This window comes from Herpailurus yagouaroundi, unplaced genomic scaffold, assembly GCF_014898765.1.
Source record: "Herpailurus yagouaroundi ecotype Mexico unplaced genomic scaffold, PumYag 193, whole genome shotgun sequence".
Lineage (NCBI taxonomy): Eukaryota > Metazoa > Chordata > Mammalia > Carnivora > Felidae > Herpailurus > Herpailurus yagouaroundi.
In genome coordinates, this window is record NW_024412424.1 from 426,365 (window position 1) to 448,987 (window position 22,623).

Here is a 22,623-nt window from a genome sequence, read left to right on the forward strand (position 1 = left end):
ACACACACACACACACACACACACACACACACACACACACACACACACACACAGAGTACTGTTGGGCCTGTAACATAGAGAAATATGTTTGCCAATAACAGCAAAAAGAAGGTGGGGGGACTAAAGTTGTATTGAACTAACAAGGAAGTGGGAACTTGAATCCACAGGAAGAACACAAATGAAGAGAACCAAAAATAAAAAATAAGAAGGCTAATGTAACAAAAGCTACAAATATATAATTGCTGTCCTGTCAGCTTCCTTATTTTATTTATTTATTTATTTTTAAGTAGGCTTGGGGTGTCTGGGTGGCTCAGTCAGTTGAGTGTCGACTTAAGCTCAGGTTATGATCTCAAGGTTCATGAGTTCGAGCTGTGTATCGGGCTCTCTGCTGTCAGCACAGAGCCCGCTTGGGATCTTCTGTGCTCCTCCTCCACTCATGCGTGCACTCTTTCTCCTCAAAAATAAGTAAACATTTTAAATAAAATTAAATTAAATTAAAATACAATACAATACAATAAAATAAAATGTCAGCTTCATGCCCAGCATGGAGCCCAATGTGGGGCTTCGAATTCACGACCTTGAGATCAAGACCTGATGAGCTGAGATCTAGAACTGGACGCTTACCCAACTGAGCCACCCAGGTGCCTCTCTTCCTGTCAGCTTCCTTTTTAAAAGACATAATATTATGTAAAGCAGTAATTACACTGTTATTGTATCATTGGCTTTATGTTATTGGAACTACAACACATTTAGATAAAATACTATGTATAATGGTAATAACACAAAAATCTCCCATGTAGAAAGAGCTATATGTGAGTAACTTAATCCCACTGAAATTAGGCTATTGTACCTGACAGAGATTTTGAGAAATTAATATGTGTAAGATAATGCCTAGAGAAACCACTCAAAAAATAATGCCTAAAAATGTAGCACAAAAAATATCATTAAGGAAATTAAAAATTAATTAAAACCAAAACCAAACCAAAACAAACAACAAAAAAACAATACAGGGGGTACAGAACAAGAAATGTAAATCTAATAATCTCAACAATAATATTAAATGTGAATGGATTAAACGAACCATTCAAAAGATCATCAAACCAGAGGGGAGGGTTCCTGGGTGGCTCAGTTGGTTAAGTATCCGACTCTGGATTTTGCATAATCACAAGATTTGTGAGATCAAACCCCACATCAGGCTCTGCGCTGACAGCGCGGAGACTGCTTGGGATTCTCTTGCTCCCTCTTTCTGCGCACGCGTGCATGCGTGCTTCTCTTCCAAAATAAATAAATAAACTTAAGGGGAAAAAAAAGATGCTCAACATCATCGTCATTAGAGAAATCCAAATAAAAAATAAACCGTGGATACCATTTCAAACCCACTAGGATGGCTAGAGTCAGAAAGGTAATAACCAGTGCTGGAGAGTATGAAAAAATTGGAACTCTCACACAGTTGCTGATAGGGAATATAAATGGCGCAGCCACTCTGGAAAACAACTGGCTATTCCTCAAGAAGTTAAACAGTTACTTTTGACCCAGACATTCCACTCCTAGACACATACACAAGAGAAATAAAAACATATACCCACACAAAAGCTTGTACACAAATGCTCAAATATTTATAACAGAATAATTTATAATAGCCAAAAAGTGAAAACAATCCAAATGCCCAAATTAATGAATGGATAGACCAAAATGTGGTCTATGCATGCAAGAGAGTATTATTAGGCCATACAAAGGAATGAAAATCTGACACATGCTACCTGGATGAACCCTGAAAACGTTATGCTAAGTGGAAGAAGCTGATCACCGAAGACCATGTACTTTGTGATCCCATTTACGTGAAATACCCAGAGACAATATACAGAGACAAAGAGTAGTATTAGTGGTTGCCTAAGACTAAGGAAGCATGAAGCATGGGACAGGAGGGGTGGGGAGTGGGGGGAGAGGAATGACAGCTAAAGGGTTTCTTTCTGAGGTGATGAAAATGTTCTATAATTGATTATGGTGATGGCTACACAACTGTAATATATTAAAAACTACTGCATCGTACAGCTTATATGGGTAAATTGTATGATATACGATTTATATCTCAATAAAGCTGTTACCAAAAATAATAATTAGAAGGTTTCCATTCATTTCCATAGTTGGAATCTCTAAAAATACGACATTGAAATTATACTCAAATCTCCACATATCAATGATTTCTGGAGCTTTCTAAGTATCTTCTGTCTTTCCTCACCCTTCCAAATCCCTCTATTAGTAGTTATGGTTTTTTCTTTTTTTAAGTTTATTCACTTGAGAGAGAGAAGGAGAGAGCAGGAAAGAGAGAGAGAGAGAGAGAGAGAGAGAGAGAATATCCCAGGTAGGCTCCAAGCTGTCAGTGCAGAGCCCGACATGGGGCTCAATCTCACGAACCACAAGATCACTACCTGAGTCGAAATCCAGAGTAGAATGCCTGATCAAATGAGCCACCCAGGTGCCCCTCTTCTCTTCTGTAAACTTCTTTTAGGATCAATTTGGAGTTTATGTTTTACTAGCTATCCTCATGTCACCTAGATTTTCCACATTTTAATATCATGCACAATCCATCCTCTGTCATCTGCTCTCTGCCTACCCCTTATCAGCTCCCAGTTCAAAACCCCAGTCATGGCAAGACTCCTACAAGATCTCCTCAACCACCCAACCGCATCCCACTGTTGAGAATTAGTGCACCAAGAAAGACCAGAGATGAATCTGATGGCCGTGGAAAAAAATTGAGAAATGCTATTTCCTACACTTCCCCTGGTTGTCATCATCTGCCCATAAATCCCCTTCACCTTCCTCCAGGTGATGGCAGTCAAGCCTCACTCTGGCCCAGACCTGGTCCTAAACTTCTCAGCTCTTTCCCTCCATCCAGACTGGATCTCTAACAGCCACCACCACCTCAATCACAAAACACCCACCCTAACTTCTATGCTAGGCACTGGGGATACACTGGAAAACGAGACTGAATTTGTTCACCTTCTTGCCAGACTCGCTCCTTTCCCTGTACCATATACCTACCCCCCCCCACCTTAGCAGCAGCTCTGGCCACCCAGTTACCCAAGCCAGAAACCTGAGACATCCCAGACTCCCGGTCATTTCCTTTCTCCTCACTCGAAAAGCGGAGGCCCCCCTCTATCTAGGTACTACAGCAGTTCCTCCACTCCCCGCTCCGCACCGTCTCCCTCCACACCAGGTGCAACACCAACTCTAACCCCGTCACAGTGCCTGCCCTAAAAACTGTGCTGCCTACAGGAGTGAGCCCAGACCGTCATCCCAACCCTCGTGAACCTCTGAAGCCCCGACCCCTCCTCCAGCAGCACTTGCACTGCACACTTTTTGTTTGGTTTCTGAACCTATTCTGGCTGGTGGCCCCTATGCACAGAGGCCCCCATATCCCATAGCGTTACAGTCCAGCTCTGATGACACCTTCTCCCACACAGGGTCCCCATTTCCCTCCCCTCTCCCTGTAGCTGTACTGACTGCACTGGGCCAGAAATGTCTCTATCTGCCTGCCCTGCCACACTTCCTACGGTTCCTCATGGGCAGGCAGAGGTTAGAACCCCAGGACCTTCCCAGATGCCTCACCAAGTCAACCCACAGGATGGCAGGTGAACACCCGTGGCCACTCACCCTGCGGTTCCGGTTGTGATCCATGGTCTTGAGGTGCTTCTGGATGATCCCAAACTGCATGGGGATGAAGAGGTCACAGGCTGCACAGTGAGCTGCCTCTACCTTCTTCACAAAATGCTCCATGGCAATTTCTGTAGGGCGGAGAAGGAGAGTCACCACTGGTTCCAGGTGCCTAAGACAGACCCAGCAGTTTGGGAAAAACACCAGACCAGCTCCTCACCTCGCCCTGCCACTTCCACGTGGGCCTGAGGCTGTTCTCGCTGACCCTCCCTGGGGGAACAGAGGGGTGTCGTGACCCCACTCAGAACCAGAGGAGGGCAGGCTGAATCCCTGCCTAGTTGAGAGTGAGATGGAACCTCCTTACCTTGGGTAAGATCTTGGTCTCTGTAGATCTGCTGAATCAGACCATCAAGATCCTCCACGGTTTTCCGGAGTTCCTCTGTCTTCTTGGTCTTGTTGGCAACATACTCCTGCCAAAGACACCGAGGAGATTCCAAGGATTGTGTGGCTACTCTATGTTCCAAGGAGTCCGAAAAGCTAAGAGCAGCTGTGCCGCTCCAAGGCTCACCTGCAGGAAATCGGCCGTCTGCTTGGGGAGCTTGGTGCCTACGTATTTAAAGTGCTCCTTGTGGAACTTGCTATCGAGATGGCTGGCCATCTCCTCCTCGTAGAAGGTCCGGTATTTGCAGAGAGAACACACAAATTGGATCCTGCCACAGGAAAGAAACGAAGGGCTGAGGCCTCGAGGGTCCCACAGTACAGCGCTGCTGCCTCACCCAACCCAGCTGCGAGCCCTGAAACAGGCCTTGCTCACGGGCCTCTGTCGTTCGGTCCCAGCAGGGGGACAGGCTGGGACCAGTGGGGTTGGGAGTAGAAAGGGACAGAAAGTCTGCAGGCTGCAGTTACTGCAACGTGGGGGACAGGGGAGGAGCTCTTCCTTCCCAGACAGGAGGCTGAACCCTGAGGCAGCAGCTGCTGCAACAGGCAAGGAGTCGCTGGAAGGTTGCCGGTGGGCCTCTCTACCAAGGCTGGGCAGGAGCTTGTGCACTTGGCCCAGCTGGGGACCGGAAGGAAGGATGCCCTGGCGTGAGCCAGGTGGCCCTGAGGTGCAGAGTGGAGTACGCAGTCCCGAGGCAGGGCCCGAAAAGGTGCTGCATCTTCCTTCTGGGTCTGGGGGACTGAAAGGCCCAGCCCATCCTCTGCTCAGAATGCTTGGGGGTGGTGTCGGGAGGGATGGGAGGCAAGCAGGCCTGGGCTCCTGCTGCCTCATCTTCCTCTTCCAAGAAGAGACCAGTCTGAGCTGGAAGGAGGGCGCCCGCCTGGCCTGCCAGAGGGCAGCCTGGAGTCACCTGAGCGAGGTGCTCTGTCTGGGCCTGGTGTCCACAGCAGAAGCCCGGGGTCTGGGGCCTGAGCTGGAGCAGGCCGCCGTGGCAAGGGGCGGAGGAGGCCAGCCGCCACCGAGGCCTCGGGGCGGGTCCCTACCTCTGCCGGACGTCCTTATCTGGGCCACGGGGTCAGCTTTGTCTGGAGAGCCCAGGGGCCGGGCGCCGGCGAGGCTGAGGAAGGTCCAGCAAGAGCAAGAGTCTGAGGCGGAGGAGGAGGAGGCAAGCGCCAGTGCGGGAGCCCTGAGGGCAGACAGACCCGACCAAGGGGCGTGAAGGGCTCAGCCGCAGACAGGCCCGGCCTGACAGGGCCGGCGGGCAGGGCAGAGGGCAGGCCCAAGGCTGCCACAGCCCACAGGTGCTGCCATCTCTCCTGGGTGCGGCGACGGCCTCTTGGCAGCTAGCTGGGGTGGCACAGGCGCCTTGGACCTCGAGTCTCTGATGAGCTGGCCCCCTCCCGCAGGGGCAGCGGGCCCCCAGTGCACCTCGGGGCTCGTGCGCCGAGTGACCTAGCGCTGGAGCTTCTGGGCAACGGTGCCGAGCAGTGTCGGGTCTCAGGTCAAAGACGCTAGCGGTCGCCAGGCGGCCGCAGTGGGGCAGGGATGGAGTCAGGCCTTGGGAGCCAGGCCTGGCGGGAAGCAGGGTCCATGCACGGCCGAGCAGGTGGCAGCTCCCAAGGGAGGCCAGAGGGCGGCGAGGTGGCAGAGCTACGGCCCTGCTCTTCAGGCGGCAGCCCCCGAGCGAGGCAGAGGCAAAGGAATGGAGGGCAGCTGGTTACCTTTCCACCATGCGGTCTCGCTGCCGCTTTTTCTGCTTATCCTGGCTCTTCTTGCCTGCCTGCAACTTGCGCTTGATCTGGCCACTATCGTCCTGGGTGCTGAGGGCCCCTGTGGAAACAGAGGGCACAGTCACTAGCCTGGCTCCCCCAGGTCAGGGCAGGCCCTGGGGCCTCTGGCTGGATCACCCGCCTTCTACTCCAGATAGTCCATCCTGAAAGCAGCTGTCCGAACAAGGACTCCGGCCACGAGCAGGGCTGGGTTCCCTGGGCTGGGCAGGGAACCATTCTGGCCTACGTCCTGAAGAGGGGAGGACACAGGCTGACCCCACCGCTCTCCAGAACACCCACATTCCACAGAGTGTGGAAGTCCAGGGAGGCTGGAAGGCAAACAGAAGCCATCTCGGTGGGGACGCTGGCACAAGTTCAGAGGGGCCAGGTGGCGGGATGCGGGGAGGCCATGGCTGAGGCCTAAGTGCAGCCCCCAGAGGTAAAGACCCCAAAGCTCACAGGGCTCGGCCCACCCCCCACGGCGCACCGCGGCAACAGTGGGCTGAGGCTGGATTTACTGTTAGGTACCTGCTGGCGCTCATCACTCAGGTAGGGGGACACGGACTCCCAACAGGGGCTGGAGAGGCGCTAAGGGAGAGGACACGCAAACCAGAGCCGTAAAAACTCCACCGAGGGTCCCAGCTCAGACACCAGCCACTGAGGACTCGGAGCTGTGCGCTACTGGAGGGTAGGGCGTATGCCTGGGGTTCCCCCCAACTCTCTTGCTTGCTGCCCCCACCGAAAGGTAAACCCAATGCACTAGGCATACAGGACCACTGCCACCCACAGCCTCTGTCTGGGAAGAATGGGGGGGGGGGGGCAGAGTGAGAAGGGAACAGAGGAAGAGGAGCCCCCCGCCAGCACATGCCAGCCCCACGAGGGAGGGCCCCAGCTGGCCACACATATGTCACAGCCCTGCCCTCAGCTGGATCCCTCCAACTGTGAGTGCCTGGAAGCGCCGCCCCAGCACCCGGGCCGCTCAGAAGTCTCACCCTTTTCTGCATCCTCTTTGCTTTCTTCTTTGCCTTCTTCTTTTTCCTCTTCATCTTCTCCTTCCTAGAACACCATTTCAATTGCCCCACGTTAAAGCGTGTACAGTCATTTACAAAGGCTCTAAATGACAAGGCCCTGCTATGTACCAAGCACGGAGCCTCACATCCTCCCAGCAGCCCTTGCACAGGGGGGGCTCATTCCACCGTCTCCTGATAAAGAAACCTGGGCTCTGGCTGTGTGGCCTGCTCGCAGCCCATGCTCTATCAGATCTCCACCTCTCTCATGTTGGTCACACGTGCATGACCAGGATGGCCCGTGGCCTCCGTGGCGGGCCCTGCTCTGCAGCACAGGGGCTCAGCCAGCCCGCTCTTCACAGGCCCCACCTGCTGACAGCACACAGGGCCCGGCCACTTACTGCTCTGGAGCCCTTCTCCACAGCCTCAGCGCCTTCAGTGCCCTCTGCGGCCTCCCCCTCAGTGCCCTCATCTGAAAGGCAAAACAACATGAGTTCAGTCCAGGAGCTCCATGGGGCAGGGGACAGGGGCAGCAGCCCAGTGCCCGCCCCAGCTCACCATTATCTGAATCACTATTATCCGAGCAGTCCGTCCGGGTGGCTTTGCTGTCTGGCTCATCAGGACTGCCGCACTGCTTTCTCTTCTTCTTCTTGGTCTGGATCAGAGAGAGGGAGCTGCGTCAGGGCAGGTGGCTCTAGGACCCTTGCTCCACCCAGTCAGGGGCCCAGAGGGATGGCCTCCTCCACTCACCCGGAAGTCGGCTGTGGTCCAGGTCTTCCAGGTCCGCCTCATCTGCTTCATGCCATTGCCAAACCCGAAGCCAAAGCGGGAGCCACCTGGGAAGGCGCCCCCGCCACGCATGCCCTGGAACATGCTGTACTCGGGGATGATGTTCTGGGAGAAGAGGGAGGGCAGCCGGGAGGCACCAGGCATGCACTGGCCCCGGGCCCCCATAGGGTCTTCCCACATGCGCCCATAGCCCGAGGCCATCGGCCGGCCACTCCTGGAGTCCCGGGCCCAGCCCTGAGCCCGTGGGCCAAAGGTGTCGCCGCCACGCATGCGGAACTGGTCACGGTAGGCATCGTACTGGCCCTCGTAGGCCATTTCCATCTCGGGGTCAAGTTCGCCATAGTCGTAGCCTGACCGGTATAGGTCGCGCTCACTCAGAATGGCCCTCGAGTCACAGGCCTCATAGGAATCGTATCTGCAGAAGCAGGTGGAAAACATCAGGGAGGCCCTCAGGTCTCATTACCCTTGGGTGTAGCCTACTGTTCCTGCCTTTCCCAGTAGCTCCCTGTCCTGGAGATGGGAAATCCCACTCTAACCCACCCCACCCTGTCAGAGAGGCACAGTGTTTAAAAATGCCAATAAAAAGGTTTCTCGGAAGCCCGTGCACCAGCCTGGGGACCCTAAGAAAAAGGACAATAGGGTGGAGAGGGTCTCAAATAGGGGCAGAGATACCCCACAGCCCTTATGAAGCATGTACATATGTATGTGGCAACCACAACGCCCAAGGCTGTACCTCAGGGTACAGAGCCAGGCAACCCAGCACCCTGTGGTATGTGGGCAGTCCAGCACACGAATGCTTGTCCAAAAGGGCTGATAATGTCCATGAGAAACCCTGTGCTGGTCTCATCCCCCTTGGCTGAGGGAACTTCCAGCACTCCAAAGGTCCTCACCACCCAAAAGGAGAGGGGAGACAAAGTGGAGAGGGTTTCCCAGGAAAGATGCTGTGGGTTTGCCCAGGGCCTAGAAAAAGAGCTCTATCGCATCAACCTTTTGGGATGGAACCCTCCATAGCAACTGGGAAGGCAGGCCAAACCTCCCTCCTGAGAGAAAGAGAGCACCACACAAAGCTATTCTAACAGTGGGAACAGCCCACATACCCCCAGCCCTGGCCCCACACATCAAGCAGGCCTGGGGGCCCCTCCATGCAAAGCTGGGCAGCCAAGCAGCAGCAGCAGCTGCGGGAGAAGCAGCCAGCACCACCTGGTCACTCCCTCCCCTGTCCTGCCCCCCAGCCCCAGACTGCAGAAAGAAGGGGCACAAGTAGCCGGCACCTGCAGAGAAGGGGTCCACCTGGCCACTGAGCAAACAGCCAAGCCCCTCAGCTGCAAGCACAGCGGCTCCAAGCAGGAGGACAGGGGGCATGTCTGGGGCTCCCCCCACCCTTTTTGCTTGCGACAGAGCCAGAGCATGAAAGTCCCTCTGGCAGCCTCTGCTCCCCAGTGGCCCCGGGGCCTCACCTGAACCCACCAGTGCCCGGCTGGACCCCTCCTTACTCTCTGTTCTCCTCCCATCTATCAGCTGGAGCCACGAGGCTGCCCCACACCATCACATGCCCTCCTCACTGAAGCCTCTCACTAGGGCACTAGGACTTCTACGCCGGCACCAGTTTAGACAGTAACAGATGCCCACCACCTGATGCTGTGGAATCAGGCAGGTCTAGGTGGCAGGCCCAGCTCCACCACCTGCTCCTAGGTCCCTTTGGGCAAGGGATGTGACCTCTCGTGCTTGGAACATGAGGACAACAACAGTGCCTCACAAAGGTGCTTTTGAGGCCCAAGAGGCACATGTGGGTCAGGCTCAGAAGAGCAGACAGGAAGTGTCCACATCTGCTCTGTCTCTTATGTGGGGATGGCCCAGCTCGCTGTGGTCTGCCCCAAGGACTCATCCCCCCCACCAGCCCTATCTGAGGATACAAAGCCTCAGGAGAACTCCTCCAAATGGCCGTCTCCAGAAGGAGGGGTCACTTAACACTCTGGTCCTGAGAAGAGCCATTTGGAGGATAGTGAAACCAGCCCTGTTAGGGCTTGTTCCTCATCCTACAAGCTGGGGGAGAGGCTGGCCACCAGGCAATTGCAAGGGGCAGGGAGGGGGCCCAGGCCAGAGAAGGGAAGCGCACTGGACCCCAAGCAGTCTTTGGGAGCCCCAGCTGCAAAGCAAGAAGAAAGGAAGCAGACATAGGAGGCGGTTCAAAGAGGGAGACGCCAGTAGGCAGCAAGCGCCCCTGCAGAGTCTCACCCCTGGGCAGACACCCACTCACCTTTCTCCACCTGAGCCGTACATGCCTCCTTGTATCATGTCTGTCTCCAAGTGTGGCACCATATCTAAGCGCTGGTTAATTCTGGACAAAACGGAATCGGCACTGGCGCTACCCGCGGCACTAGGGTTTGTATTTGTGTCAGAGCTAGGCATTTCCCAAGAGTTTGAAGTGGCCATACCATACCCATAGTTGGTGGTGTTATCCTGGCCATAGCCATAGCCATAGCCATAGTTCTCGTAGCCTGCAATGAGGAAGACAGAGACAGACAGAGATGGCAGGCATAGGGAGAGGAGATGCACACAGAGACGGCAAGACAAACACAGAGACAAGGACATCTGTCACAGAGACAAAATGGGGACCCTAGCCACCTCAGGCTGGGTGGGCCCTAGCCACAGGACCTCCTGTGAAAGAGCAGCTGGCCCCAGAGTCCCCGGGCCCCCCGAAGATACCTCCCGATACACTTTGGGCAAGCTGGGCAGTGGTAGAAACACAACCATTTTAATCCCAAGGGACAGGAGAGCCATCATGGGAATACTTGCCTCTGTTTGTCCCAGAGTTCCAAGTTCCATATCCTACAAACAGTAAAAGCGTAATTACATCTACAATTGATGACAATACAACAAGATTCCCAGTATCTGACTGATTACAGAAGACTGAATCTCCCCCGGGAAGCCCTGAGCTTCAGAGCACTACATAAACGACCCAGGTCACTCCCTACCCCTGGTGCCCAAACTTCTGTGGCTCTGACCAGCTCTTAAGGGCCCCCTCCTTGCCAACACTGTCAGCTAAGGAACTGGCTCTTTACACTCCTCCCCGAGGAGCCAGAATTAGATTACCCCAACTTCCTGCTAAGCACCAATCAGAAGAGGAGACTGGATGCCGGTGCCTCACCGACAGTGCTGTACAAGAAGTTCGGCACAGAGCCCACATCCACTCTGAAAATCACATCACTCAAATCACCCAAAAAAAGCCATCTGGAACAGAGAAACTGACCATCCTACTCTTCCAAGCATATGCCTTAACAAGGAGGGCCACCATATCCTTGAATTGCATGTGTGTGCTATGCTAAAACACGTTAGCAGAGGTAAGGACAAGGCACAACTCCTACCTTGCAAAAGCTATTGAGAGGACAATCTGGATTATAAACTAAATATGCTCTGGATTTTATCACAGCACATGAGAAAAATCAATTCCTTCAGGAACATAAAGCCAGTGAGAACTGACAAAGTGCAAAGCCAAGTGGGAATTCCAAGTCAAGCAAACACGGTTCCTCTCCCCAGAGGAGTCTACCAGAACAGGTGACCACTTTCCCCATGTCTCTGGGGAGACTCCAGACTTGCCTCCTATTCCCTATTGTCTCTACCCTGCAGATAGACAAGACATGTTCATCCCAAGGCAGGGACCAAAGCTCAGTGAGATGGCAGCATGATGAGTGGCAAGAGTCCAGCCACAAGAGAGCAAGAGTGTATTAACTTGAAAAGATGGAAAAGCGCAGGCCAGGTGTAGACCCGAGGTCCTACACTCAGGTTGCTCCTCAATCCAGCACATAAACAGAACGGGGAGGTGTAGAAACCAGCAAAGAACCCTAGGTGACCATTAAATCTAATGCACCTCGAGTGCCAGAGCTCACAAAGCAAAAATCCTTTCAGTTGGTAAAACCAAAGCAGAGGCTTCTCCTTCATTCAGTTTTTCAACTATCAATTGGAGAACGCAAAAGCACAGGCTGGCAGTGCTGGGCATGGCTCAGGCCGAGAGCACTGCTCACTAAAGGAGCCACTTCTAACTAGAAAGCAGCAAAGGGACAGCCCAGAGCAGGAAATCAGGAGAGACACGAGTGGCAAAGGAGAGTTCTGACAGGCAAGAAAAGAGGCTGGCAGAAGCACACAAGGAATAATACACACTTCGCTGAAGCGGCTAACAAGAGCCCAGTCGTGTGGATGTTTGCACCAGGAACAGTGGACACCAGCTATTCAAAAGGAGAAAGGACTGGGAAGCACAGGCAGACCCACTGGGGCTCTGCTCGTGAGGCCTGTATATGGTCCCCCAGCGCTTTAGCCACCGAAAATCTGCCAGCACAGAGCAGGGAAGCACAAGGAAAGGAAGCAGGAATGGGCACTAACTCTGTAAACACAAGGACAGGTGGGTGGACAAGTAGGTGATGGCCCGATGACAGGACTCAGCAAGCACTCTCCAGGTACTACTTGCTATGTCCAGGGCAACTCAGACTCCCTGAAGGGATTCCCCACAAGGTGCCTTTAAAGGGAAACCATTGTCTACACTATGAGGCCTGGGGAGTCCCCAAGACCTGTCCCTTCCAGAAGAACATCACAGCTCACTTCACCCCCAGAGGGGATGAGACCAGTGCTGACGTAGGGAATTTTAGGGACGTAATTTTTTTAATAAGAGAAAAAGAAAAGTAGATGGTCACCATAAGCAAAACTTATAGAACAAAAACATAAAACAATGGAAATGTTCAACTTCAAGGAAATAGTTATCCAGATTACAGCCTACCTTCTTGGTGACAAAGCTCATATAGGCATCAAAAAAGAATCCACTGGGGTGCCTGGGTGGCTCAGTCGGTTAAGCGTCCAACTTCGGCTCAGGTCATGATCTCACCACTCGTGGGTTCAAGCCCCGCATCAGGCTCGGTGCTGACAGCTCAGAGCCTGGAGCCAGTTTCAGATTCTGTGCCTCCCTCTCTCTCTGCCCCTCCCCTCCGCCGCCCCCCGCTCTGTCTCTCTCTCTCTCTCAAAAATGAATAAACATTAAAAAAAAAAAAAAAGAATCTGTTAAGCCTTACATAGTACGAGGAAATGCTTCTAACAGTAAGCAAATAAAGGAAGACAGACAATTCTATCCACCCATAAATTATTCAGCTACCTAAATTAGGAATGCTGACAAAAGTATTAAAATGGTGGGGCACCTGGGTGGCTCTGTCAGTTGAGTAACTGACTCTTGGTTTCAGCTGAGGTCATGAGTTCACGGTGGGGAGTTCGAGCTCCGCATCAAGCTCTGTGCTGACTATGCAAAGCCTGTTTGGGATTGATTCTGTCTCCTCTCTCTGCCCCTCCTCAACCCTCTCTCTCTTTCTCAAAAATAAATAAATAAATGATGATAAAAATAATAGAATAAAATAAAATGGTGGGGTCTTGAGTGACTGTTTTTCAAAATGTTAAAAGTTGCTCTATTGCTCTTGTAATTTAAGCCAGAAGGAAATATAAAATGACCTTTATTCTTTCACACGACTGCCTACATAAACAAACCTCAAAAAAAATCCATACAGGTTATAAGAATAAGTGAGCTTAGCAAGGTTTATTACAAGGTCAATAAATAAAAATCAACCCAATTTCTTCAAATTATCAATGACCGATTGAAAACTGAAGCTTTAAAACGTACCATTTACCTTGGCACTGACAGTAGGAAATATTTGGGTGTAGATACAACAAACTACGTGCAGGATCTGTGTTTTGAGAACTACAAAACTCTAATGAAAGAAATCAGGCTGGCTCAGTCTGTAGAGCATGCAACTCTTGAATCCTGGGTTGTGAGTTCAAGTCCCACGCTGGGTGTAGAGATCACTTAAAAAACAAAATCTTTTTAAAATTTATTTTGTTTAATGTTTGTTTATTTTTGAGAGAGAGAGTAGGGGAGGGGCAGAGAGAGAGGGAGACAGTCCCAAGCAAGCTCCACACTGTCAGCGCAGAGCCTGACACGGGGCTCAAACCCACGAACTATGAGATCATGACCTGAGTGGAAACCAAGAGTCAGATGCTCAAATGACTAAGCCACCCAGGAGTCCATCTTTTTTATTTTTATTTTTTTAAGTTTACTTATTTAGAGAGAGAGAGAGAGAGAGAGAGAGAGAGAACACACAGGCGTGATAAATTGGACTTCATCAAAATGAAGAACTTTTGTTCTTCGAAATTCACTTGACAAGAGGAGAGATGATCCTCAGGCTGGGAGAAAAGATTTGCAAATGGCACATCTGTTAAAATGCTTGTGCCCAGAATGTATAAACCAGAAGGAAGATAATTCAAAAAAGATGTGCAATCTGGACTGTTGTTTGATTAAAAGGGGTGAGGCAGACAAGGCAGGATAGGGAAGCCATACAAACCAAGTCGCTTCTCATTTATGAAATACCAGATACCTCCATACTCAATTTCAAAACATTCTCTAAGTCTCCCTCTCCCCCGGGACCAGATGCTAATACTTCAGGGAGCTTACTTATGTCCACTGATTCAGTGACTCTTGAGGTAATGTCAGGGTGTAGGCTTGGTCTTTCCCCAGACCCTAGTAGTAAAACAAATTACCCATCTCAGCAATCAAGGCATTATCCTTATTAATTCCAAAGAGGGCTCCTTCTCACAGACACCAACAGTCACAGACCACAGAAAGACTGGTTTTATTGGCAGTTAGGGTTGCCAGAGCATACCCAGAGAACATCTGTGGATTCTGTTGAGTAGCTATCTCTGAATTAGAGAATTAGTGTGTCTGATCACAACTGAGAAATCAATCGGACACTGTCCCTCAACCCAATGTGAGGAACCCGCTGGCTTGGGACGGTCTGACTGTCTCTAAAAACCCTGCTAGATTCAGACAGGCAGCTTCTCTCGTACAGAGGTCCCACACGCTACACTGAAGCTAAACTGACGGTTTGGTTTCTAGCTCAGACCATCCTTTGGACTTTGGCCACTCTCCTTCCCAGACCCTCAAGGGAATTTTCTGAAGCCACACTTTGTCACAGACCGTATGTGCTTCTAAGAAAATGTTACGGGGCCAAAGGAACCAATCATTTTCAGCTCCAAGAACTCTAGCCTGCTCAGTCAGCAGCCATCTTTCCCATAACTGTCTCCAAGGGAAGCACCGGCTATTCTAACAGCCCACCACACCATTTTATACAAGTTTGCATTTGGAAAAGCAAGGCAGGGCAAAGTCAAAGGCAACTGAGAAGACACCAGAGCACTCACCCTCTGGTTCCCAGGGGCCCACACTTACCATAGTCACAGGTAGGCTGAGCGCTCGTGTCTGAGTATGTCGACTGCAAAGTGGTTTCAGATCCTTGGACAAAGCCTAAATATATGCACAGTGTGGTTAATTTCCCCAAACAAGCCATGTGGAGATGACCTAAGATTACCCTTTGGTGTAGACTGGCTGGCAGGCCCTCTCCTCAATGGAAAGCCTCCAAAAATTCTAGCTTCTGAACACTTTAATTATACCTCCAGAACATATTAGCCAATGAAAAGATGGGCTATATTTAACTCGCTACACCAGAAGAACTGGACAAACAAAAGTTTAAACACTGTAAACCAAAACTTCGTTTTGATAAATCAGTACCCAAACCATTCAGTTAAATAAGAAAAATACTTACATCAAATGACTGAAACATGAGCCAATTCAAACAAGGATGGGACTTGGTTCTGAACAATACTAAGGCAAATAACACCCCTTCCCTTCCCCCAAATCTGACACCAAAACTGCTTTGTATTTTTTCTCATTAAAAAAACGTGTACGTTACCTCTTCAATGCAATTACTTGGGGTGAGCACGTTTATATTGGGTAAATATTATACATGGCATGTGTATTACTTCCTGTTTTCTCAACTCTCAAACGATTTCTTAGCTTAAAATGAATTAGTACCAACTAAAGAAAACGTAAACCTCTACCAGAAACTACTCTTAAATGATGAGCCCTGATAGTATTGTTAAAATTACATTTAAAAATATTATTTTTAGGGGCGCCTAGTGGGTCAGTTGGTTAAGTGTCAACTCTTGGTTTTGGCTCAGGTCATGATCTCAGGGTTTGTGAGTTTTAAGCCCCTCATCAGGCTCTGCACTACCAGTGCAGAGCCTGCTTGGGATTCTCTCTCTTCTCTCTCTGCCTCAAAATAAACAAACATTTAAAAAATGATAATGAGGGGCGCCTGGGTGGCGCAGTCGGTTAAGCGTCCGACTTCAGCCAGGTCACGATCTCGCGGTCCGTGAGTTCGAGCCCCACGTCGGGCTCTGGGCTGATGGCTCGGAGCCTGGAGCCTGCTTCCGATTCTGTGACTCCCTCTCTCTCTGCCCCTCCCCCCTTCATGCTGTCTCTTTCTGTCCCAAAAATAAATAAACGTTGAAAAAAAATTTTTTTTAATGATAATGAAATATTATTTTTAACTAATTTACCCTTAGCACTGAAACTATGAAGGATACCATAAGAGGCAATATTTGCGTTTTCTCAGCAGAGCCAACTCCTGACAAATTAAAGCCAATGACTTTGACAGCTTTTTTACAGCAAAAGCATACACCAAGTGCCTCCCCTCGGGTGGGCATTCACATGTTGACAGTCTCTCTAGCTCATCTTTTAAGACCAAAGCAACAAAGATGGCCGCCAACATCAGCCAACACTGAACAAGTGTCTCCCCCGCAGGGCACTAAGAGCCTTTTTATTCTATTTCATCCTCACCACAGCCAACAAAGGGGACAGGGCCAACATCCCTTACCCTGCAATTCCAAGTCCAAAAAGTTCTGAAAACCAAGTGTTCTCCTCAAATGTGGCGCCAACACTCATTGTGGGGCTAAACTGACCTGTGAGGATAATTACGATTTTTCTTTACCCAATTTGGTATAGAAATAATGCATTTAGTTACAGGGTGCTACCTTAGACCCCAAGTGCTGTGGAATGTCCTTCTCTCAAGCTAGAAGTCTAAAATATACCCAGCTCCAAGGGTTTCAAACAAAGATCGGTGGACTCACACTTTAGCCTTACTTCCCAGAGCAGGGAATTGAGACTGGGCAGTGGTGAAGGAGAGAGTCCCAAGTATCCACCCCAACCTCTTCACCTTTCCTAATGAAAGAGGGGACATCAGAATGGATTCCCTCCAGGGGCCATCCCAACATGCCTACAACATAAGCACTGTCCACAAGAAACACTGGAAGCGTGCTTTGTACGGTTCACCCGTGGGGAAGCCCCACAGGGTACACACAAGTAGCCTACGTTTACCTTCTCCGTTGTTTGCTCAACTAGCTTTCTGAAACCTGTTTGTTCAGCAATATGGCCCCCCGCAAAATGGCTCCAGACTTCAGCTACTGTGGTTTGTACACAGTGCAGCCGCAGCTGGAACCTACCACACCCTGACAGGATTACTAACTGGAACGCAGTACGAAAGCTGCAGAGCAAAAGATCTATGTCTATTCAAAGGAGAGGCGCCCTAGTTCTTCCCTGGGAAAAAGGAAAGACAATCCACCAAACCTTCAGAGGTCAATGGCAACCTCTGCTCTAGTTTGGTCCTCCCCATGTTAACATTTTGTTCCACGATACTGTCTCTAGAGCAAATTGAGCTCCAAGTATGAATAAATTTTTGTCCGGTTCCAACCTTCTCTCCTTGGTTCGGTTTACCAGCCTGATCAGCTCTAGATGAGAAAATAAAATAAGCAAGGGTTTGACCCTACAAACCTAAGGCTCAGGCATGGATTTATAATTATGTATCATAACCCCTCCTTCTTGGTCAGACTGACATCTTTTTTACTCAAAAATACATAAAGCTTCTCAGGTGTTTTGTTTTTTTTTTTTTTTTTGCAAGTTTATATTTATTTGGAGAGGGGGAGAGAGAATGTAAGCGAGGGAAGGGCAGAGAGAGAGGGAGAGAGAATCCCACGCAGGCTCTGCGCTGAGTCACCCAGGCTCCCCAAGCTTCTTTTTTTATTCCCCAAGTTTTCTTCTTTTTTTTGGAAGGAGATTCCTTGAAGAAATGACAAAAAGTGATAAACACTAGAGGTCGGGGCACCTAGGTGGCTCCCTGGGTTAAGTGTCAGACTCTTGATTTCTGCTCAGGTCATGATCTCCTGGTCAGTGAGTGAGTTTGAGCCCCGCGCCAGGCCCTGTGCTGACAGTGCAGAGCCTGCCTAGGATTCTCTCTCGCCTCTCTTTCTCTGCCACTCCCCTGCTCATGCGCGCCCGCTCTGGCGCTCTCTCTCTCTCCCCCTCTCAAAATAAACAAACATCTAGGGGCGCCTGGGTGGCGCAGTGGGTTAAGCGTCCGACTTCAGCCAGGTCACGATCTCGCGGTCCGTGAGTTCGAGCCCCGCGTCGGGCTCTGGGCTGATGGCTCGGAGCCTGGAGCCTGTTTCCGATTCTGTGTCTCCCTCTCTCTCTGCCCCTCCCCCGTTCGTGCTCTGTCTCTCTCTGTCCCAAAAAAATAAATAAACGTTAAAAAATAAAAATAAAAAATAAAAAAATAAACAAACATCTAAAAAATTCTAAGAACCAGAAGACAACTGGAATGAAGTTAGGTTGCCTCCAGCCTGATGGTAACCAGCCTCCAAGATGGCCCCTTCGGAATCTTGCCTCCTGACATTATGCCATCCCTTCCCAAACTAATAGAGGTAGCCCGCGTAACCAGTAAGACCGCAGAAACCACGGAGTATGACTTCCCAGGCTCTGCCTTGCTCTCTTAGATCATTCACTCTGGGAACAACAGCCCACCACGTTGTGAGGAGACGCAGGCAGGCTTGTGGAGAGGCCCACTTGGTGCGGAACCAACAGCCAGCATCAACCTGCCAGCTGTGGGAGTCTGAGTCACCTCGGAGGTGGATCCTTTGGCCCCGGGCAAGCTTTCAGATGACTACAGTCCCAACGACATCTAAAACGTAACCTCACGAGAGATCCCAAGCCAGAACCATTGAGCTAAACCACTTGTGCATTCCTAACAACACCAAACACTGTGTGAGATAAATGTTCTTATAAAAGGATTGGTAGTATTTCAGACCTTTCTCTGAAGGCCTGATTCTGCATTTTTCTCTCCTGTTTTTCCACTGCTCTCATCCTTCCCCTCAGTGCCACAGACAGGGCCTCCTTTCCCAAGTACACACAAAGAGACTGAATTCAGGGGCGCCTGGGTGGCTCAGTCGGTTAAGCGTCTGATTTCAGCTCAAGTCATGATCTCACGGCTAGTGAGTTCAAGCCCCACGACGGGCTCTGTGCTGACCTTACAGAGCCTGGAACCTGCTACAGACTCGGTGTCTCCCTCTCTCATTGCCCCTCCCCCGCTTGCGCACGGTCTCTCAAAAATAAAAACAAACATAAAAAAGTTTAAAAAAAAAAAAAAGAGAGAGACTAGGTTCAAAAGCTGGACAAATCATAAAAAAAAAAAAAAAAACTACTGTGATCATTTTCCATGCATAATAATCATGGTAACATTTGCGTCAAGTCCTCCAGAACTCCTCCTTAAAGGCAAAGAGTTGTCCGAAATGTGACTTAAAAAGCTTTTGACTTTAGTGGTCTACTTCTTTAAAGGGAAAGACTCACATTATAAAGCTGCTGTGGTTTTCAGTTGATCAAGACCAAGGAAAAAGTAATCATCACCCCATTAGCCCGACTCCCTCAGTGAGCCGGGAATTAAAGCCTACCAGATCTGGAGTTGAACTTGGGACCTGGCCATTAGCGACCTAACTCAGTCTCCTTGTCTATAAATGTAAAACGCTCCCTCATTAAGCTACTCCACAGCACCCGACCGTCCATCTTCTGGTTTCCTCAGCAGTCTTGCCCCTAAAAACCAAAGAACTGTCTTCCACCTCCTGGTAAGACGTGGAGAAGACGATTACATCTCAATTCCGGAGTCGTCAGCCGCGACCCGACTGACTTTCCTCCTGAACCAGGAAAGCTCCGGAAAGGCTAGGGCAGGGCTGTCCAACCTTGGCACTACTGAAAATCCACTGTGGTGGGGTCCGTCTGGCACGTCACAGGACGGTTAGCAGCATTCCTGGCCTCTATCCCCCAGATGAGGGAAGCAACCCCACCCCCGGATGTGACAACCCAGAACGCCTCCAAACACCGCCAAACGGACCGGGGGCGGGGTGGGAAGGCAGAATCGCCCCTGGCTGAGAACCACCACCGGGCAAAGGGATGGTTGCTTGAAAAGCTAGGGTTCTCACCAAGCTCCTGGCCTGGGGGCCGGAAGAGGGAGGCCTGGCACCACTTCCTTGCGGAAACCAACATAAAACAGCCTACGGAACGGCCCCAGAGGCTCCGGTTCCATCGTCAGCCCCCGAACATTCTAAGCAGAATGTAGGTTACCTGGCAACCACGCTTTCTCGAGCCTGATACCCCCATTAAACGGGGAGGCCTCGTCTATGGCTCCGAGCTGAGAGGCCTCATCTGTTACTGCCAAAGGCAAACCCAGGCGGCCTTTCAAAGTCCTCCAGGGATAATTTACAATCGCCCAAGCATCTCCCAGGGCCCCCTCTCTCCATCTCATCAGCCACCCTCCCCTCTGCTCAAATCCCACCGGCCTCCCTAGCTGCTCATCTAACAAGCCAGGCCGTTTCTGCTCCTGGGCCTTTATGCCAACGGCACCCCTGACCAGACACCCTGAACTCCCTCACTCCATTCAGGTCTCTGCCCAAATGTCGCCTCTTCACAGCGAGCCCCACCCCCTCCCCCTGACCCCCCGCAACAGAGCAGCCGCCGCGGAGTACTGACCGCCGAGGAATACACCCTATATTCATTTGTCTTCCTGCTAAGACCTGCCCGTTAGCTGCTTGAGGATTTCCTGCCAATATTCCAGCGCCTGTTCGGCACCTGACACGATGAATCTGACAGATGGTGAATGAATTAACACAGAAGCCGGTCACTCCTCGCAGGGCTCAGGCTCAGCCCTTTGGCCCCGAGGCTCCCCGCTCGGCCCGAACCCTGCAAAAATGTACTGATCGCCTGGGGCCAGGAGCCTTTCCTAGCCCGGAGCACGCAAAGGGGCTGGGAGGGGTGGGTGGCTGCGGCGTTTTTCAGGGAAACTGCGCGGGGGGCAGGGTGCGGCAATGGCGACGGCAGCCAGGCCCGGCGACCGATCTCAAGGGCTAAGGACCCGAAAAAGGGTGGCCTGAATCTGGGTCTGAGGAGACCGGGCCAAGGGCAGAGGTGATGGGCTCAGAGAACGCAGGCGCCCAGGCCAGGGCCCTCGGACACCGGTGACAGAGGCCAAGACCTCGGGCTGCCGAGAGCCAGGACGCTCAGCCGCAAGCACAAAGAACTGAGACGCCAAGGCGCGAGGGGGGCGAACCTGAGGCGATGGGCCCGCGGCGCCATTTTGTGACCGCAGAGAGGGCAGCGTCCAGGCCCCGGGGGAGGTGTGGGAGAGCCCAGTGCGGCTCTGGCACGTCCCTGTCCCTCCCCACCCGACGCCCGACCCCTACCCTGCCGGGCCCACCTGTATAGCTCATGGCAGCAGCTAACACCGCAACCAAGGACTCCGGCAGCTGCCCCACACGTCCGACGCCGGGATAGCGGCGGCGACAATCCCCGGGGCCCCTTCTAACACAACCGAACCCGCCTCCCAACCCCATTGGCTCGAGTCGGATGCCCGCTTTATTCCTATTGGATGCCGGCGCCGTCTATCCCAGCCCGTCCTCATGCCAGAGGCTGATGGTGCTGCCGATCTGGCGAAATCCCCGCCCTCTGTTATTCTAAGCCCGCGATGATTGGCTGAGAGAGGCAGGCCAAGAGACCGAATCTTGTAGAAATCGAAGGGGCGGAGCCGTGTACTACGGGAAGACTTGAGGCCCAATCGTGGCTGGCGGAAGGAGCGCCTGTGCCCTGGAGGACCGCCAGAGGGAGCCGGAACCTCCGCGCAGCACACTGCTCCAATCTCGGCCCTGCTACTGAGGTGCTGTGTAAACCTAGGCTGTTTCTTAATTTCTCTGGTCTTCAGCTCCAAAACGAGCACAGTAAAGCCATGCCAGAATGAAAATTACAATTAAGCCCCAAACAAGATACTGGGCATACGTTCAATCAAACATTTGAGATAATATATGTAAAGAAATCAGTCCAGGGTGCGGAAATGTTTTGTTACTGATGGTTGCATAATGATAATAGGTACATTTATATAGCATGTTTATATTGCACATAAATATTGCATATGTAATACGTATATCTGTTGTTTATCATCTCAAATGCTCCCTCATACCTGCAAGGATCTTTTTAAAGAGTTTCCCATTTAAAAGCTGAAACTGAGGGGCGCCTGGGTGGCTCAGTCAGTTAAGCGACTCTTGGTTTTGGCTCAGGTTACGCTCTCACTGTTGGGGAGTTCAAGCCCCTTGTGGAGCCACGTGCTGACAGCATGGAGCCTGCTTGGGATTCTCTCTCTCCCTCTCTTTTCTCTCTTCCCCTCCTAGCTCGTGCTCATGCTCTCTCAAAACAAATAAACTTTAAAAAAGTAAATATAATAAAAAATAAAAATAAATAAAACTGAGGCTTGAAATTCATGACTCGTTTAAGGTCCTTGGCACTTAAGTGTGACAGTTTGAAGCACCCCCCGCCCCCAAAAAACTTTCTTAGTTCGTTCAGGACTTTAGAGACCCTGTAATAATGCAGTCTGGTGCCAGCACTGTGTCCTCCGCATCCTCACTGGTTGTGTGGAATCTACTTTCAGAAACATCTCATAACTCCTACGAGATTTGACAGAGCTGCAGACACTGAAAACGATAGTAACTACTGTTTGTGAAAACTCATTAAGGTGAGTACAAATATGGTTTATTCGTGTTTTTTTCTGCTTTACTTTAAAAGTTTGTTTTAAAGTTATGAGCTCTGTTGCTGACTTCTTGATATTAAGGAATTGTCGCTCTCGTTAGGTGTAATAATGGCAATTTTGTAAGTCCCTATCCTTGATTGAAAGACTGAAATATTAAAAGATTGATTCACATAATGACGATGGTTCACCATAATTCAGATGGTTTT

At 50.8% G+C, this 22,623-nt stretch overlaps 1 protein-coding gene across 3 annotated transcripts in view; it reads right to left on the reverse strand.

Annotated features, from left to right (window-relative positions):
• The window catches only part of AKAP8L (A-kinase anchoring protein 8 like), a 27,201-nt gene extending 5,974 nt beyond the window's left edge, over window positions 1-21,227 (reverse strand). For 2 of the 3 annotated variants that reach the window (XR_005781431.1, XM_040444776.1), the window contains exons 1-12: window positions 21,098-21,227; window positions 14,911-14,985; window positions 10,455-10,487; window positions 9,916-10,156; window positions 7,620-8,073; window positions 7,428-7,524; window positions 7,271-7,341; window positions 6,855-6,918; window positions 5,815-5,923; window positions 4,223-4,364; window positions 4,019-4,124; window positions 3,655-3,785 (exon numbers count right to left, since the gene is read on the reverse strand). Coding sequence is in view for 2 of the 3 variants with exons in the window: in XM_040444776.1 (XP_040300710.1) it covers window positions 3,655-3,785; window positions 4,019-4,124; window positions 4,223-4,364; window positions 5,815-5,923; window positions 6,855-6,918; window positions 7,271-7,341; window positions 7,428-7,524; window positions 7,620-8,073; window positions 9,916-10,156; window positions 10,455-10,487; window positions 14,911-14,985; window positions 21,098-21,110 (1,536 nt within the window). In the remaining variant the exon portion in view is untranslated. The remainder of the gene's footprint in view (window positions 1-3,654; window positions 3,786-4,018; window positions 4,125-4,222; window positions 4,365-5,814; window positions 5,924-6,854; window positions 6,919-7,270; window positions 7,342-7,427; window positions 7,525-7,619; window positions 8,074-9,915; window positions 10,157-10,454; window positions 10,488-14,910; window positions 14,986-21,097) is intronic. The other variant, XM_040444777.1, reaches the window with a different exon arrangement.
• Between the last annotated feature and the right edge of the window lie 1,396 nt (window positions 21,228-22,623).